Consider the following 16824-nt stretch of genomic DNA (forward strand, 5'->3'; position numbering starts at 1 on the left):
TTGTTGGTCTTTACAAAGCCTGAATTCTGGACTTTGGACATTGGCTTACAATTTGACTTCCAAATTCACACTGGATTCAAGAATTTGCCACAATTCTGTGCCATTTTCAATTTGAAGACTAACGACAAGGTGGAATTTCAAGCCTTTTGTCCGTAACTGCTGACATGCTGAGAGTCTGTTAATCTCCCATATAACTGTGCGCGTCTCCACCCAATGTGAGGAGTCATTGTTGAACAAAAGCCCTGGCCCTCGCGTTAAAGGCAAACACTGTACTGGTTTAAGAACCAGCATGACGGAGCTACCACTGTCATTGTCTCACTTACCAGGAATGACAGGGTGATGTGACCAGGTCACCAGGAAAATATTCCTTTCCCTTCCACAGGCAGGGGCATTCATCTGGCTTAAAGCATTCATCTTCATGTCTCACGAGGCTGATAAAAGATACATGCAGCGCACGGTAAATAACAGGCTTATTTTATCCCTCCTCTTTTGCCGCCTACGGTGTTTGCCAATGTCACCTCCAGCGCAGGTAAATTTAACAAGGGAATTGGATCGTCTTTCTTTGAGTGAAGTCCTGCCAGGTACTTTTAAAGGGATTTGTCTACACGCATGCCTGAGAGATGGGAGAAAACTAGCCAATATTTCACTCTAGCAAAAAAATGTATGTGTAAATAACAAGCCTCTTGTAACACATGTCATGTGCCAACGTGCTCATGTGTCTCCCCTTCATTACATACATGCCTTGTTCACAGAGTGCTTTTGTATATGTGCTTTATGCAGAGTTGTCTCTATGTCAACTCTGCTCTTCTACTTGTGTACTCTTTCTCTTTCTCTTTCTAGCGATGTTAGTTCTATGTGACGATAACAGGGAAATCCCATTATTAGCTGACAAGGCACTGTGAGTACTACTGAACGGAATTTTTACCTCAGTGGTTTTAGAAAGCATACAGGACTTTCATTGCCCCAATCCACTGTGTTTGGAGCTCGAATAACTGAATTGAAGGGACTGTATCTCAGCAGCTCTCTTCAGCCACATCTAATCTTCCTGGGGCTTAGCAGGGTCAAGTTTGCCTTATTCCTTAACAGGATTCCTCAAGAAGCGATCCTGATTTGCCACTACATAGAGACTCCTGACAGTACATCTCCCCATCTCGTAGGAATTGGCCTCTGACTTAAATTATGCCTGGGATTCTAATGGAATTCCTTATTAAGGAACGCTGTCATTTAATGTCTCAAATTATACTCTTCTAAAGTCATGGTGATTTGAGCTCTATACATGCATTTGAGTCACAAATCACAAGGTCGGTTTGGAAGAAGAAACCCCTTTGGCGCGTCTGATCTCATCCTTCCAGAACACTCATCCTAACCATCCTCCCATCCCAACATCAACCTTTTTTTTAAAAGATTTAATCCAGTTTCCTGACCTTGACCACCTTTCCTGGTAACCTGTTCCAGTGATTAATTACCCTTTGGGTAAAGAAAACCCTCTTGGTGTCTGTTCTGAACTCGCCCTTTGTAAATCTAAACCTGTGTTCTATTCTTCTTGGTGCATCCTAAAGTAAATGTCATGTGTTAGGAATACCAGTCACCTCCACCGCAAGCTTAAAACAAAGGTGATACCAGATGTGCAGTATAACTTAACCAACAGTGGCCAGATGTTGTGGGAAACAGCATTATTGAGCTGATATATGTACAGTAGTGCTTGGGAATACATTTCACAGAACACAAATGTGAAACTCTTTGAAGTACACGATGAGTGAATACTCACCAGCCACATGTGAAAAGGCTGGTTTAAAAAAAAATCAGCTACATTTCTGCTTTTCATTTGCTCTCTTTTTTTTGGAAGCCATTCTTGCTAATAACCCAGGGACATTCAGTTGCGTTTTATTCCCACCGGTGTGTGACACTCAGGCTCAGAACTGTTCAAAGAATATACAGCAACACATTCAGAGAAGAAGCATAACACAGGAGTTTCATCTGTGTAATGTTACCCGGCAGATAGAGCAGGCATTAACAGATTCCTTTGCTAACAAGCCACCAAGATAGGATCACTTTCTGCAATCAAAGAATTCATAACAACTCCCCATTCACTCTGCCGCTGAGGCAGCAGATTAAACACTTCTAAAAAGATGAGAATGTTAAATCTAAGATTAATAACAAAAGTGCTTTGCCAAGTATGATCTATCAAAGAGCAGACTGTAACTTCCGAATCTGTGTGCAACTACATAGTATAGTATGAGCATGCGTAGTTCATGTAGTATGTGTCTAAGTGTCTGACATTTTGATCATTTACTTGGTAAAGGCCAGCCCATGCTTTGGCTACTGAATATACTACAGTAATAATACTACTACTACTAATTAATGATAATCTTTGTATTTGATATAAGGTGTATAATGCCGACAGGTCTCAAAGTGCTTTACAGTGCTTTACTGGTCGGTGTAGTGACTGTATTTGTTGTCTCTCTCCCTGCGGCTGAAGCTAAATCTAAATCCCTGCGGAGAAAGCTGTGATGCCTTGGGCTTGCTTTAATTAAACAGTGCTGATGTGCTGTGTACTCTTCCAGGATTCGGTTAATCTTCTTAGAAGCGACCTGATCCACAGGCTGCTTATTTGTTACTTCAGACAAAATATACAGCAACTTACTGAGAGAAGCTAATGGATGAGCCACGTCTCTCATTGCTGCTGGAATACCACATTCTACACTCGTAATACTAATAATAACAATAATAATCCTTGCATTTGTTGTAGTGCCTTATCACATTGTCAAGATGTCTTAAAGCACTTAGGAACATAGGAACAGGCCAACTGTCCAGCGCCTTGGGACGTCCTCCCAACGTGAAAGGCGCTCTATAAATGAAATCTTATAGTTGTTGTTGTAGGGCATTCAGCCCCTCGAGCCTACAAACTCACAGTCACTACAATTTACAATAAATCATGTGAAGCGCTTTGAGACGTCCTCCCAATATGAATGGCAGAATATCAAATGTTCAAATTATTATTATTGATATATTTTGGTAATAAAGACCCATTGTCTGTGATGCTAATCTTTATTACTTTGAATATTTCTCTTCATTTCACTTCCAACGATTACTCCAAGTTTCCATATCAGTGAGGAAGAGCAAAGGGACCACAGCAAAACTCCACTTTTCATCCATCAGCCTCTTCTGTTTACTATTCTCCAGCTCACTTGGCCATTAAAACCCTACACCTTCATTTAAATGCCGAATCCTATCAAATGCCTTCTGAAAACAGCAGTATATTATTTCCACTTGGTATTCCCGGTGCACTAATTAAGCCATTTTCTCAGAGAATACCAATGCAGTTGAGAATAATGATTCATTGTTGCCAAAAAGATGTTGCCCCTCTTTGTGGCCTCCATAGTCTTCAGATACAAGCTGATAACATTCCATAGAATGCTCCTTAGCATTTGCCCTACCAGCATTGTTGGACTAAATGATAAATTCCATACTTCAGTATGTCAGGCTAACGCAGGTTACCCTTCCCTCCACAAGGCTGCATCCGTGGAAGTTCATAGAGAATTAACCCAAATCCTCCTGTTCCTTCACTATGTGCTCCACTCTAAATATCCGTCCTTCAGATGAGGCAAGGTCTCATCTGCCTGTTCAGGTGGATGTTAAAGATCCCATGGCACTTTTCAAAAAGAGTTTTCTCACTCCCGGTGTCCTGGCCTACAAACCCCAAAATAAAATTGGTCGCTCATTCCACGGCTGTTTGTGGGACATTGCTGTGCGCAATTGGCTGCTGCGTTTCGCCCACAAAATATACAGTCAATTCACTTTACAGTGTATTCTGTGAAGCGCTTTGAGACATCTAGAAGACGTGAAAAGCGCTATGTCAAATGAAAGGATTATTATTATTATATCCTATGAAGCGTTTTGAGACATCTCTCAATGATTTGATAAAGCGCTATATCAATTGCAAGGATTATGATTATTGTTAACAGGAAAGTTAGAAATAAATGGAATTGAGTGGGGAAGAATTACAAGTATTTTCCTGCCGTGATATTTCTTACTTAAATTAAAAAGTGTTGATACCTCTCAATACTCATCCTTGAATCCCGATAAGCTTCTTACTCAATACCTGATCCCATAAGGCCGCCTGTCTATCACTCAAATTAAAATGGAAAGCAATTTATTGGGAGAAAACTCAATGTAATAAAGCTGGATCAAGTCTCATTATTGCTGGAATTCTTGTGGGTTTACTGTCAAGAAACGGAATCTAATTTTTTCTTCGAAAAGGCTGAAGAACTTCCTTCTAGCTTTTTCTGCTTAAGATCCTGGCACAGTAGAAGCACGTTCAGAAGCTTAATTTCATCACTTATTTCTTAAATATTATCCATTCTACAAAGACATCAGATAATTGCAGATTCCTTGTGTTGAGGCTGAAGTACTGGTCAAAGATCCTCCAGATAAATTGTCCGGGGATGTTTTGGTTTGCTGCTTTTGCCTACAAATACACTTGTCAGCAGTGACCTGTGAGGGGTTTTGAAACAGTTTGATGTTATAGGTGCTGTATAAAATGCAATGATTAGAACATGATGTTCTCTTGTCCAAAGTTCTAGCCTGGCTCAGTTGGTAGCAATCCTGCTTCTGAGTCAGAAGGTTATGAGTTCAAGACAAACGGATGGGTTTTGAGCACATAGCCTTGACTACCACTCCAATAGTGTTTTGGGGGTTAAATTGTTGCATTGTCAGAGGTGTCTTCCTTCACATGAGACGTTAAACCCAGAGAGTGCAAATTCTCTCCTCGGAGGAACTTATCTGTCTCACCTCATTTGGAAAATACTTGTCCTTCAGGTGAGATGTTAAACCAGGTCCCATCTGCCTGTTCAGGTGGACACTGAAGATCCCATAGCACTAGTTGAAGAGAAAAGTTTCTCCCACTGGATAAAATTGGCCATTCACTTCATGGCTGTTTGTGGCACATATCTGTACACAAAATGTACTTTGTAGGCAAATGCAACACCACTCATTACACTTTACAGTGAAATCATGTGAAATGCTTCAAGACATCCTGCTGATGTGAAAGGCACTATAACAAATGAAAATTTGATTTATCATTAGGTTAAGGCTTGGAAGAACCACAAAGTGTGTGTTTCGGTACTGCTGAAGTTTAACCATCTAAAACTGTATAACTTCCCATTGAGAGCATTGTCTGGTAAACTTGACCAGCTAGGACTAGCTTAAGATACGATTTGGGCTTGCAGAGCGAACAGGAGCCAATTGGAAAGAATCCCTGCCACCCCCCACCCCCCCCACCCCATAGCTGGTAAGTTGGGTGGGGAGCGAGAAACAAGATATGAAAAAACCTAGGTAAAGAACGTGCCAAGTACAAAGGTACACAGACCTAAGAATTCTCATGTGTAAGGTGGGTTGCACGCAGAAACATGAAAAGTGAAAAGTGAATCAGTTGTTACGCTGTGAGTTTCACTAACAATAAATTTGGTTCGCAGTGTACCTGTTCCATTGGAAACTGGGGATTGGGCACTTTGAATTTCAGTGCTAGATGTGTAATGTTGCCTGCTCCCTCTCTTGCCTGAAGCCCAACTAATTTCTTCATGAAGACTCGATCCTCAGGAGAAAGCAGGACTGTTGTCCTTAATCCGGTTATCACTGAACAGCTCGTTAACCCTTTCCCCTCCACGCACCGCAGACCCGCGGCAAGCATTTTTGAAAGTCTGCTGGAATTGTGCTTGGCTGAACAAAAGCCTACTGTACCAGTGACCAGCTGCTCGAGCATGTCTGGCACTTTGATGAAACCGAGAGAGCGAGGAGATCAGTTACAGTGGCCATCAGTGCGACACATTGATTCGGGACCAAAGTCTCTTAATCCATTTTCTGCTCTGGGTTATTGACCCCGATCCAAAACCTACCTCAAATCTCCCGCAGAGAGAGAGAGAAAAAAAAAGAATAAAAAAAATCAATTGTAATAAATAGAGTTCAGATCAGTCAGAAATAATCTGATGCTCCGCAATGCATTTAGTTCATGAAAACTATCCTTTCATTAACAAAGGCATCTCCATCCCAGCAAATCTGTGGACAAGATGGATACAGTTGGCATAGTGTTTATTAATTTTTCTGGTCAAAAGTGGTCATGTTACTTTGGCATCCTTCCAGTCTATTCGTGCAACCTGATGTCCTATTAAATCAGTCGTACTGGGCTCTGAAGTGTGTCCGAATGGATTGTGGAAACCTTCACAAGAAGGTAGATCATATTGATATTCATGTAAATTCATTTACTGCCTAGATTTCCATTGCTAATTGTGTCCAGAGAATGATCTCAAGGAATGCGTTCAGACAACCAGTCTTTGTCCCCGTGAAATCTCTCAAGGCTTTTTGCTTAGACATTTGGAGACTCTGTTTCACGTACATAGGTAATCGCTTACTCGAGCTTTAAAGCATTAATCTTTGATGCTGTAGGATTTGACTTTTTTTTCCCTTGTAATAATTGTTTTATTTTAAAAAAACATGCATAATTGGCTTCTGCATTTCACCTATAAAATATAGTCAATTCACTTTACAATATATTCTGTGAAGCACTTTGAGATGACTCAATAACGAGACAAGGCACTATATCAAATGGAAGGATTATTATTACTATTATGTTTAATGTAGTGAACAAATCTGGAAGTGAAAAAAATCTGGAAAATGAACAAACTGTTCAGAATTAAATAAAAATAATAATCCTTGCATTTGAGTTAGCACCTTATCACATCATTGACTCACCTCAAAATGCTTCACAGGAATTACTGATTTGTAGGCAGCCAATTTGCATGCAGCAATATCCCACAAACAGCCATGAAACAAAGGACCAATTTTTTTCAGGGACTGTTGGCCAGGACACCATTAGAATCTCCCTTAATTGTCCAGTGGTGCCATGAGATATTTATTGTCCACCTGAACAGACAGGTAGGACCTCAGTCTTATCTGAAGGACAACACCCTCTCCCCCAGCACTGCAACCCTGACTATCTGAGTTAAAAATCCTGAAGTGGGGCATGAACCCATAACCTTCTGACTCACAGGAAAGGGTGCTGCCAACTGAACCCAATTCCTATTTCATTCCTTTACGCAGAGAGAATGATGAGTATCAGAACAGATGACCAGGGGAGCTGGAGATAATATTGTGTCAGGAAACTGAAAGGATTAGGTAGCTATTTCACAAAGAATGTGATTGAGAGATGCAAGCAACACTCTTCAGTAGATCATATAAACTGAAGTAAAGCTTTAAGACATCTTCCCTATATGAAGGGCACTATAACAAATGGAGGATTATTAAAATAAACAATGGAAGATATTTTCAAGAACCTCTGTATGTGAAAGTTGTGTTCACCACTGGACAGAAGCATCTTAATGTCAAAGCAGAATTGCTCCAGTGGGCGAATTAGCACAGGCAGAATCATGATAGGGAACGAGAGGAGGAATGGAATTGTAGTAAAGAGTTCCATTGGGGGAGCGAGCAACAGCCCAGACTTCAATGGTGGAGGAACTTACTTCTATGCTGTGAACTTTCTACAAATCTATGAATAATGGAAAGTAACAAATTTGGAAGCAAGAGGTTGGTTAAAATTCTGATGATGGAACACACTTGACCTGCAAGAATCCACCTTTCTGTTTCTGATACACATTAAGCTGCTGCTTCGAGAATTTCCCTCAAATCTGCAGGGTCCACAGATTTGCCTTGTATCTCGGTTGGTCGGTGCACTTCAATTCACATCATCGATTGCACTTGCAACAGTGACAGCTCATCATGTTGTCAGGAGTCAGGCTGGCTCAGCGTAGCACCCTCACCTCTCTTCTAGCCACATCTCAAAATCTCTCTCTTTGACTCCACTTTTGGACATCCACCCTCCTTAGCTTCCACCCTCACCTCTGGTGTCCATCCAACTCTGAAGCACTTTGAGACATCCTCCCATAAAAGCCGCTTTATATATTGTACTCTATTTGAGTCAACTGAAAGCATGGCTATTTGATTAGTTTTATTTATTACAATATGCATTATAATTTTAAATTATAAGTCTATTTTCAGGGTTGTAGGGCAGGCAAAAGGTAAAAATTATATTGTACTTATTGAATACCTGTGTGTACTTCTGTACTTTTTATGAAAGAGTTTCAATAATAACAATAATGTTTACATTTGACATAGAGCCTTTCATGTCAGAAGGACATCTCAAAGGGCTTCACATGATTTACTGTGAAATGAAGTGACTATGCCTTTGTAGGCAAATGCTGCAGCCGAATTGCACCCACAATGTTCCACAAACAGACATGACAGGAATGACCATTTTGGGGGGGGGGGGGGGGGGGTTGGAGGGCAGTTGTTGGCCAGGACACTGGGAGAAACTTCCTTCTCTCGGACAAGCCTAATGGCCTGTTTCAATGCTGTAGATTCTATAAAACTATAATGTCAGATAGGAAAGTGCAGGGAAAGATTTCATAAATTAAAAGATATATATTTGAGAGGGATGTTAAGACATGTAATGCCTGAGCTGGTACTGTGGTGATGTACATTCCTTATTAGCTTTTAAGAGGGAGTTAGATAAATATCTGAAAGGGAGAATTATGAAAAGAGGGAGAATAGGATGAGCTCTTTCAAAGATCCAACACAGGCACAATGGGCCGAATGGCCTCCCTCTGTGCTGTAAATGTCTATGAGCTCTTATTATATCTAGTATCCGGATATTAACAGTGATACATTTTGGGGTCTCCATTGCCTTTGCCTTCTCCATAGTGAGCCTGTATGCTGTCTCTCTCAATCTCTCGCTCTCTCCCCCCACAACTCCCCCCCCCCCCCCCCCCACCCTCCGTTCGAGACAGACTGGCTTTTGTGTTACAAGAGCAATTCAGAAGGCTGACCTACTTTCATTCTTCTTTGCCTCTCCAAGGAATGCATTGGGTAAACAGGGGATGTGAGCTACCTGCAACTCCTATTACTCCCCCTCCCCCCTTGCTCATGAACACAGCAAAATAATGGATCCAACTTGGCAGATTACAGACAACCTTGTATTTGCGTTTCCCACTTATGCATGTGTCAATATTTTGGTTGACTTTGTGTCTGGAGCATCATACAGGATGGTGTTATGTCCGAGACTGTGGATTTTACTGTGATTTTCACTGGAACCTGCCAGGTACATTGTGACGCTTCAGGCAGTAGTAGATCAGGGCTGGTCTATCCAGCGTACATTGGAATACAGTGCTGCCACCTCAACAGGCAGACAAGACCTTGGTTTAACCTCTCATCCAAAGGGCGACATGTCCAACACTGCAACAGTACCCTTATGACTGCACTAGATTGTCAGTCTAGACTCCGATTTCAGAATCCCGACGTGGGGCTTAAACCCATGACTGACTCAGAGGTGAGAGCGCTCCCAACTGAGCCAGGCTAAGAGACCCAATGACCGAATAGTCAGAACAGGCTTCTCGTATAGTTTTAATAATCCTTGCAGTTGATATCGTGACTTTCACTTCTGGAGGACATCTCGACGTGCTTCAAAGGATTCACTGTAGTGCAGTTTGTAGGCAAATGGGGCAACCAATTTGCGCACAGCAATGTTCCCACAAACGGCCAAGAAGTGAATAAACAATTTTATCAGGGGAATTGTCAACCATGACACCAGGAGAGAAACTCTGTTTACTTTTCGAATAGTGCCATGGGATCCATAACGTCCACCTTAAATGATTGCTACCGTTAATCAGAGATTCTTTATCTAATGAATTGCCAAGGGAGCCTTCAATGAAAATCAGATCTGCCATCCACACATACAGAAATTAATAATAATAATAATCCTTGCCTTTGAAATAGCGCCTTATTGCTTCTTTAAGACGTCTCCAAGTGCTTCACAAAATGTACTGTAAAGTGAATTTACTGTACATTTTGTCCACAAAACGATTGTTTCCATTCTAAGGTCCTGGGCAATGTAACAAAAAATGCTAACTCATTTCCCTCCCATCTTGTTCCCCAACCCTGAAATGAACACATTATTTTGAGATGAGGTGGCCAGGGATCTGAAATACTTCAGCACAGGCTAGTACTGTACTTCACAATGCCTTGATTGTCCAGTCGCCAATCACCTCATCTTCTGCCAATTGGTCCTGAAGTACAGTATCATTGCTGGAACTTCCATTTCTACACAACCGCTTCAATTTGTGACATTTCTTATTACACCCTGTTGTCTTCAGTGAAATGTCTCTTGCAATGTGTTTAACAATTCAGACACAGCCTGTGATCTGTTGGATTTCACAGTGTTACATTACAGCACTGCTTTACATTACAGAATCAATCAGAACTCGTCAGTGAATGAAGTCTAGTACAGTATGGAAGCATCAATTATTAATATAAAGTAGGCGGCATTTTATACTGTTCCAAAACAACAGGAAACTCCGGACTTTTATCCCATTGTCAGCCCAGCAGCAATTATTTACAATTGCCAACATAGGTTGAAACAGGATGTGTGTTGGTATTTTCAGTTTTACTGCAGTCCAAATGTATCAACAAAAGCAATAACTCTCAAGAAAGCAGAGCACTGACAAACTCTAACACTACACCTGACTCCAATACTACACCACTAAGCCTACACCAGACTCCTATACTATGCCACACTAACAATGCTCTGCACACCAACAGTATCACATACAACAACAACAACAACAACTTGGATGTTATAGAGCCCTCCGCACCAGACGGCGTCTCAGAGCGCTTTACAGTAACTGTTCAATGTGCCTTATAGTATTATCACTTACCCAGGTGGACAAACACATCCTGACAAACACGGGGAAGGCTCGGAACAGGTGATGTTTAACAGCAGATTTTCGCACGTCTTTTTACATTCTGGTCCTCTGCTTAACTCCGTCTCACTGTGAGAGTGACTACAGTTAAAGTAGACTTGTCCTGGAGGGCACTGAATGTCTGTAAAATCATGAATAATTCTTATTGCTTACAGAAAAGATAGGCTCTTTACTTCTTACCAGACATACATCATACTGACATCAGGCAAGTCTTTTACACAAAGACATCACTCAGAAAGTGCAGTCACTGCACTTTACAGTATATCCTGTGAAACATTTTGAGATGTCCTCCTGATATGAAAGCACCGAGTCAAATGAATGATTATTATTGTTGTTGTTATTGTCTTGTATGATCTCTAACTTACCAAGGCTGGCACTCTGAGACTGCATGACACCTTCAGAACAAATCCTGAAAACAACAATAAAAACATGACTTTCAAACACTCAACTGGCGACCTGTCAGTCTGGGCTCAGTCACTTGCACTCTTGCCTCTGAGTCAGAAGGCTATGGGTTCAAGCCCCACATTGAGACTTTGAACTCACAGTTGCAGCTGACATTCCAGTGCAGTAGTGGGGGAAATCTGCATGTTCGGAGGTGCCGTCCTTCAGTTGAGACGTTAAAGATTGAAAAGTGAAGGGAGTTTTTCTTGGTGTCGTGGCCAAGGTCACCTAAATAAAATTGCTCATTTGCTTCATGGGTAGTTGTGGGACCTGATTTGCTCCATGTTTAGTTGTGCATAAATTTGTTTTCATGTGCAAGGTAAATTCTGAAAAGCACTTTGAGACATCCCCCTGACATTAATCAAATGTAAAGATCATTATTATTTTAATTATTAGATCGCAAAGATTTATCATCACTGCATCATTCAGTCTGCTCCACCTATTGGTTGATGACTTGTGTTTTCTAGACATTTCTTTTCTTGAATGCGTTTTGACCAAGAACATTTTTTGGAAAGGTTATTAGGATAATGCAAGCCATTGAGGACATTGGGACAGTGCAAGCCATGGCAGAGCCACACACGCATTAGCTGTGGTAAATTGCTGATAAACAACCGCAGTAACTCACCACATTCCTGACGATTGAATTGTCACTTCTCCTGGGGAGTATTCTGCACCCAGAAAATAACAAGGACATTCGCTCCTGTAACAACAAGATAATATCATTACAATGTTCACAATTTTGCAGTTTAGGTGATTTTTATCTCAGTGAAATCATTAAGAAAACCATAACTCTCGTTGAGATCTTTTACTGACTTAGTGACCTACTAGATAATTTACTTAGTGTCTTAGTTGCTTACTTTGTTATTTACATACTTCGTGACTTCCTTAATTATCAGTGACTTATTTAGTTACTTACTTGACATAATTAGTGATTTACTTAGTTCTTAGTGACTTGGTTGCTTATTCACAAACTTAGTGTCTTATTTAATTAATTAGTTATTCATCGACTTAGTGATTTAGTTACTTACATACATTAGTTATTGGTTACTTAATCACATACTTATATCCTTACATACTTATATCCTTGCATACTAACTTAGTTACTCATAGAAGTGTGACATTATAACTGTCTTGTTGTTTCTCAATCTTATGTTAGGATTAACACAAGGCAGAAGTGGGGGCCAGGGGTGGGAGGAAGGATATGGTGGTTACCGGAAGTGGGGCACAGGAACGCTGCAATCCACCCCCTATTGCAAAACATTTGGATATTTTCCCATTCAAGCACTCTAGGACACAACGCTGAGGGGTGCCTTATAAATTCAGGTTGTTGTTGTTATACTGTGTCAGAGCACAGTTCCTGTGGGTAGATATGAATCACTTCCTGGTTACTGGCCAGGTTCACAATCAGCAAACCCAGATACCCAGACTGTCACTTACTTCTTCACACAAGCGTGAGCTCTGCTGCTGTGATATGTACCATCAGGGCAGCTGCATCCTTCAGCACAATCCCCAGCACAAGTCTCCGGTGCAGAGAGAGACTGACACCTCCGATTGCAGAATGATACGCAGGTGCCGTACACCATTGTATCTGGACACTGAAGGGCTGCGGAGATTAATGTTACGCATTAAGATCAAAACGTTCGGATATTTTCCCATTGTAGGCGAACACAACAGCCGATTTGCATACTAACTTGTCAATGTTCAAAATGTTAGTACTGATTTGTGAGTTGTTCAGTACCAGGGAATCTTTAAGCTGGAATCCTTGTCAAGTGCTTTGAGACGTCCTACCAATGTGAAAGGCGCTATTATCAAATGCAAGGATTAGTATTATTACATCCTAAGATTTCTTTGAAACAAAGTAAATCAAACCCTCCTGATAAAAAAGACTCATTAACCACATTCCAACAGATTTAAAATGGAGTAAATCATCTGAGATTCAATGGATATCATGCTAGTCAAGTACTTGCTTTTGAATCGTATAATTGGCAGACTTTCAATATAATCTGTAACGAAACTATGCGTTTTGGCAGATTACCAGGGATCCAATTCACTTTTACATCAGTAGGTTCTGTGAAATCAGACCCACTGTGCTTAAATCGCATTTTTCATGACTGATAGTATTTTAAATTATGTTTTTCTAATGTTTTAGCGAAAAGCTGCTGCTGAATTAACCTGGAGAGTAATGGACATTGGCTTAGAAGATTGTGGGTCAAGCGTAACATAAGACTTTGAGCTCATATAGACTAAACTGACAATCCAGTGCAATGTTGCATTGTCAGAGGTGCTGTCCTTCAGATAAGACATTAAGCTAATAAAGTGCCATTTGTCCATTTAGGTGGATGTTAAAGATTCCACGTGCTGTTCAAAATGAGAAGGGAGTTTCTCCCGGTGCCCTGACCAACAATTCCCCCGCTAAATTGATCATTCACCTCCTGGCTATTTGTGGGACATTGTACCCCGAGTGAAGGGCACTATATAAATAGCAAGTTGTTGTAAATTGGCTTCCGCTTTCCCTCCAAATACACAGTCAGTACACTTTACACTAAATCCTGTGAAGCGCTGTGTGATGTTTTGGCATTATAGGCATTGTAGGAAAAGCAAGAATTGTCATTTGTATTAAGTTATTGTTGCCCATCTGAACGTGCATTCAATGTCAAGCAACTCACCACACTCTGAGACGTGCGGTCTGAAATCCAGCACGACACCGTGTTTCCTGCACTGCCGAGCATAGTGGGCCAGAGAGGAGCACATACAGCTCTCCCCACATTTACAGGTGTCAGCTTTACACTGATGGTGGTACAGCTCTGGGCTCAGGTACTGATGGCACGGGGCAAACAGCTCCCCAGTCATCATGCTGCACTTCTCTGTAGCGTAGGAGGCTGCAAAAGAAACACATCCTAGCAACTCTCTGTAAAACAAATCCTCCTAAAAATTCCCCTTGGGAATATCTTAACATTATATCTTAAATATCTTAAATTGACACTTCAATCATTCCACTATGGACAATGAAAAATGGATTCATTACTTCCCTATAGAACAGGGCCCTCAGAACACACTAACCTCCTGTTTCAATAGTTTAGCAAAACACCTTTTACCAAAACAATGTGAAACTGTGGCATATAACTTCAAGGGAAACAGACAATGTCACAGTGTAAGGTCTTGATAAATTAGCTACTAATTAAATTAAAATAACTGCAGTGAAGTTAAAAATTCAAAACATCTTGCAACTTAACTGTCCCACAAGTGCACACTTTATCTGAAATGCCTTTCCTGGACCTCAGTGAATGGCTAATATCTCCCGTTTGCTCTCGTGTGACCCTGTTGGTCAAGAGGTCTCCCCAACGCTCAATATCTGCGCCACGTGAGACCCGTTGATCTTCCAAACATCTGGTAGACTATGTCTGGTTATAATACCGTGGAATGTTAAGGCACCAAAACGCCCCGTTCTGCCACCATCTGCACGGTTGTTTCCCCTCCAGTCCTGCCACCCCCCACCCCGACCCCATGAGCCACCAAGTCTAATCTCCTGCTCATTCTTCATCCCTTTAATAGGCCTCTTACATAAACACTGATTCAAGTCCATTTTATAAGAAATTTTGGATCTGCCCCAGCAAGGGGTTGCTACATCTTATATATAAACCTTAATAACCCACAAATATCCTGTAACTTCTGTCCACATCCACACATAAGCAACACTCCTTGAAAACAGGTGGGTCAGTGACCCTGTGCTTGATTCCTTGTTGCTCAGTCTGCAGGGACTGAGAGTTTAATGGTTCAGCTTTTCACCAAGATTTAATTTGGTGTCTAAGAATACTATGTGCACCCACCTCTCCCCATCTCAAGTTGCTGTTTTCAAGTCGTCTGCAAACTGAAACAATACACATCAAGTTCATGCAGAGGGCTTTAGCTTGGATTTTTGTTGGTCAGCACTGAGCATTGTCTCAGTGCAATTTGACACTGCGCGTTGCCTGGCCTGCTTTGCAGAACAGGGACTGTGTTAAGTAAAAGGAATAGTGAAGTCAACTCTCCAAGGGGCACTTTGTCCCCATGAACAGCAGGCTTGAAATTCCTCCAGGTCTTAGCCACAGTGCAAAATCGTGGTCAATTCTTCGATTGCGCCTTAATTTGGAATCTGTTTTTCCCCAACGCTCTTCAAAAGAATCGGCCGCCAATTTGAGGTTGAGTTGAGGAATTTATGGCCACACTTCTGGCCTGGGAAGAAGTGTTATCCATCACTCACCAGCTTGCTGGTGCATGTCACACGGGTCCACCTCGGGAATGTTGGTGCTGGGGTTACAGCCGCCGGAGATTCGCCAGGAATTGGCAAAGAGCTGAGGTGTGCTTTCAACCATCCCTGCCGCCGACCTTGGGAAGAGGATGAGCAGGAGAGAAGAAAGGTACATCAATGGAAGAGCATTGCAAGGGGTCAGCAGAACTAACATGGTCCAATGAGGCAGTTGTAGTAGGTATAGTTGGGAACACATTGCTTCTCCCTTGATTGGCGTCCAACTCCCGCCAATGTATGCTGACCTTGACTCTGAAATGTTACCCCATGTGATGGGTGCGCTATAGTGCAGGTTGTTGTTGTGTGGCTGCTCGCCAACACTTCGGGGTTCCTGCTGATATCACTGAGCCCCAGTGCACTACAAGCAGGAAGCAAACCGCACCTCAGCATAATATGTAACTCATTTAAGATAACATGTCATTGAGATGTCTCAAAGCACTTCACAAGATTTACTGTAAAATGTAGTGACTGTGTATTTGTAGGTGAATGTGGCTGCCAATTTGCATTCAGTAACGTCCTACAAAGAAACCATGGATGTTGGATCCATTCAAATTTTCAAGACTGAGGTGGATAAATATTTGTTAGGTAAGGGTATCAAGGGATTTGGGGCAAGGGCGGGTAATTGGGGTTGAGGTACAGATCAGCCATGATCTTGTAGAATGGCGGAACAGACTCGAGGGGTTGAATAGCCTACTCCCATTCCTATGAAGCGATCAATTTTAGTTTTGGGGGATTGTCAGCCAGGACACTGGGAGAAACTCCCTTCACTTTTCGGATAGTGCCAGGGGATCTTTAACCTCCTAGGTTTAATGTCTCATTCGAAGGACAGCACCTCAGAATTCATTGCCTCCCAGCACTGCACCGGAGCCTGAAAGAGCTAAAGAATCAGTCAAAGAGTGAACTTAACAGTTTAATTACTATTGACCTATTTCGATACAAACTGGATCGAAACAAGTCAATTTCTAATGAAATTAAAGTAATTCCCATTCCTCTCAGGCTCAGGTTTCCCTGGTCTCCTGGGCAACAATCCTCCACATAAAATCGATTATTCACTTCATGGCTGATTGCGGGGTATTGCTCCATGCAAAATTGGTTGCTGCATTCCCTTGCAAACTACATAGTCACTACACATAACAGTAAAATCCTGTGAAGTGCTTTGGATGTCCTCATGAAGTGAAAGGTGCTATATTGAATATATGGATTATATTAGTATTATTTTTCAGTTAGACTGCCTGTAGATGTTATAACTGCAGCCAGTAATAGCTAACCTTTTAAGGCAACAATTTCTGAAGA

At 41.5% G+C, this 16824-nt stretch overlaps 1 protein-coding gene across 1 annotated transcript in view; it reads right to left on the reverse strand.

Moving 5' to 3' along the window:
• Positions 1–16824, reverse strand: part of otog (otogelin) — a 64338-nt gene that overhangs the window by 36189 nt on the left and 11325 nt on the right. The window contains exons 14-20 of the mRNA XM_042341569.1: positions 15487–15611; positions 13913–14125; positions 12684–12849; positions 11872–11946; positions 11171–11214; positions 10761–10926; positions 324–431 (exon numbers count right to left, since the gene is read on the reverse strand). Coding sequence (XP_042197503.1) covers positions 324–431; positions 10761–10926; positions 11171–11214; positions 11872–11946; positions 12684–12849; positions 13913–14125; positions 15487–15611 — 897 coding nt within the window. The remainder of the gene's footprint in view (positions 1–323; positions 432–10760; positions 10927–11170; positions 11215–11871; positions 11947–12683; positions 12850–13912; positions 14126–15486; positions 15612–16824) is intronic.

The sequence above is a fragment of the Callorhinchus milii genome, unplaced genomic scaffold, assembly GCF_018977255.1.
Source record: "Callorhinchus milii isolate IMCB2004 unplaced genomic scaffold, IMCB_Cmil_1.0 Scaffold17, whole genome shotgun sequence".
In the NCBI taxonomy this organism is placed as follows: Eukaryota; Metazoa; Chordata; class Chondrichthyes; order Chimaeriformes; family Callorhinchidae; genus Callorhinchus; species Callorhinchus milii.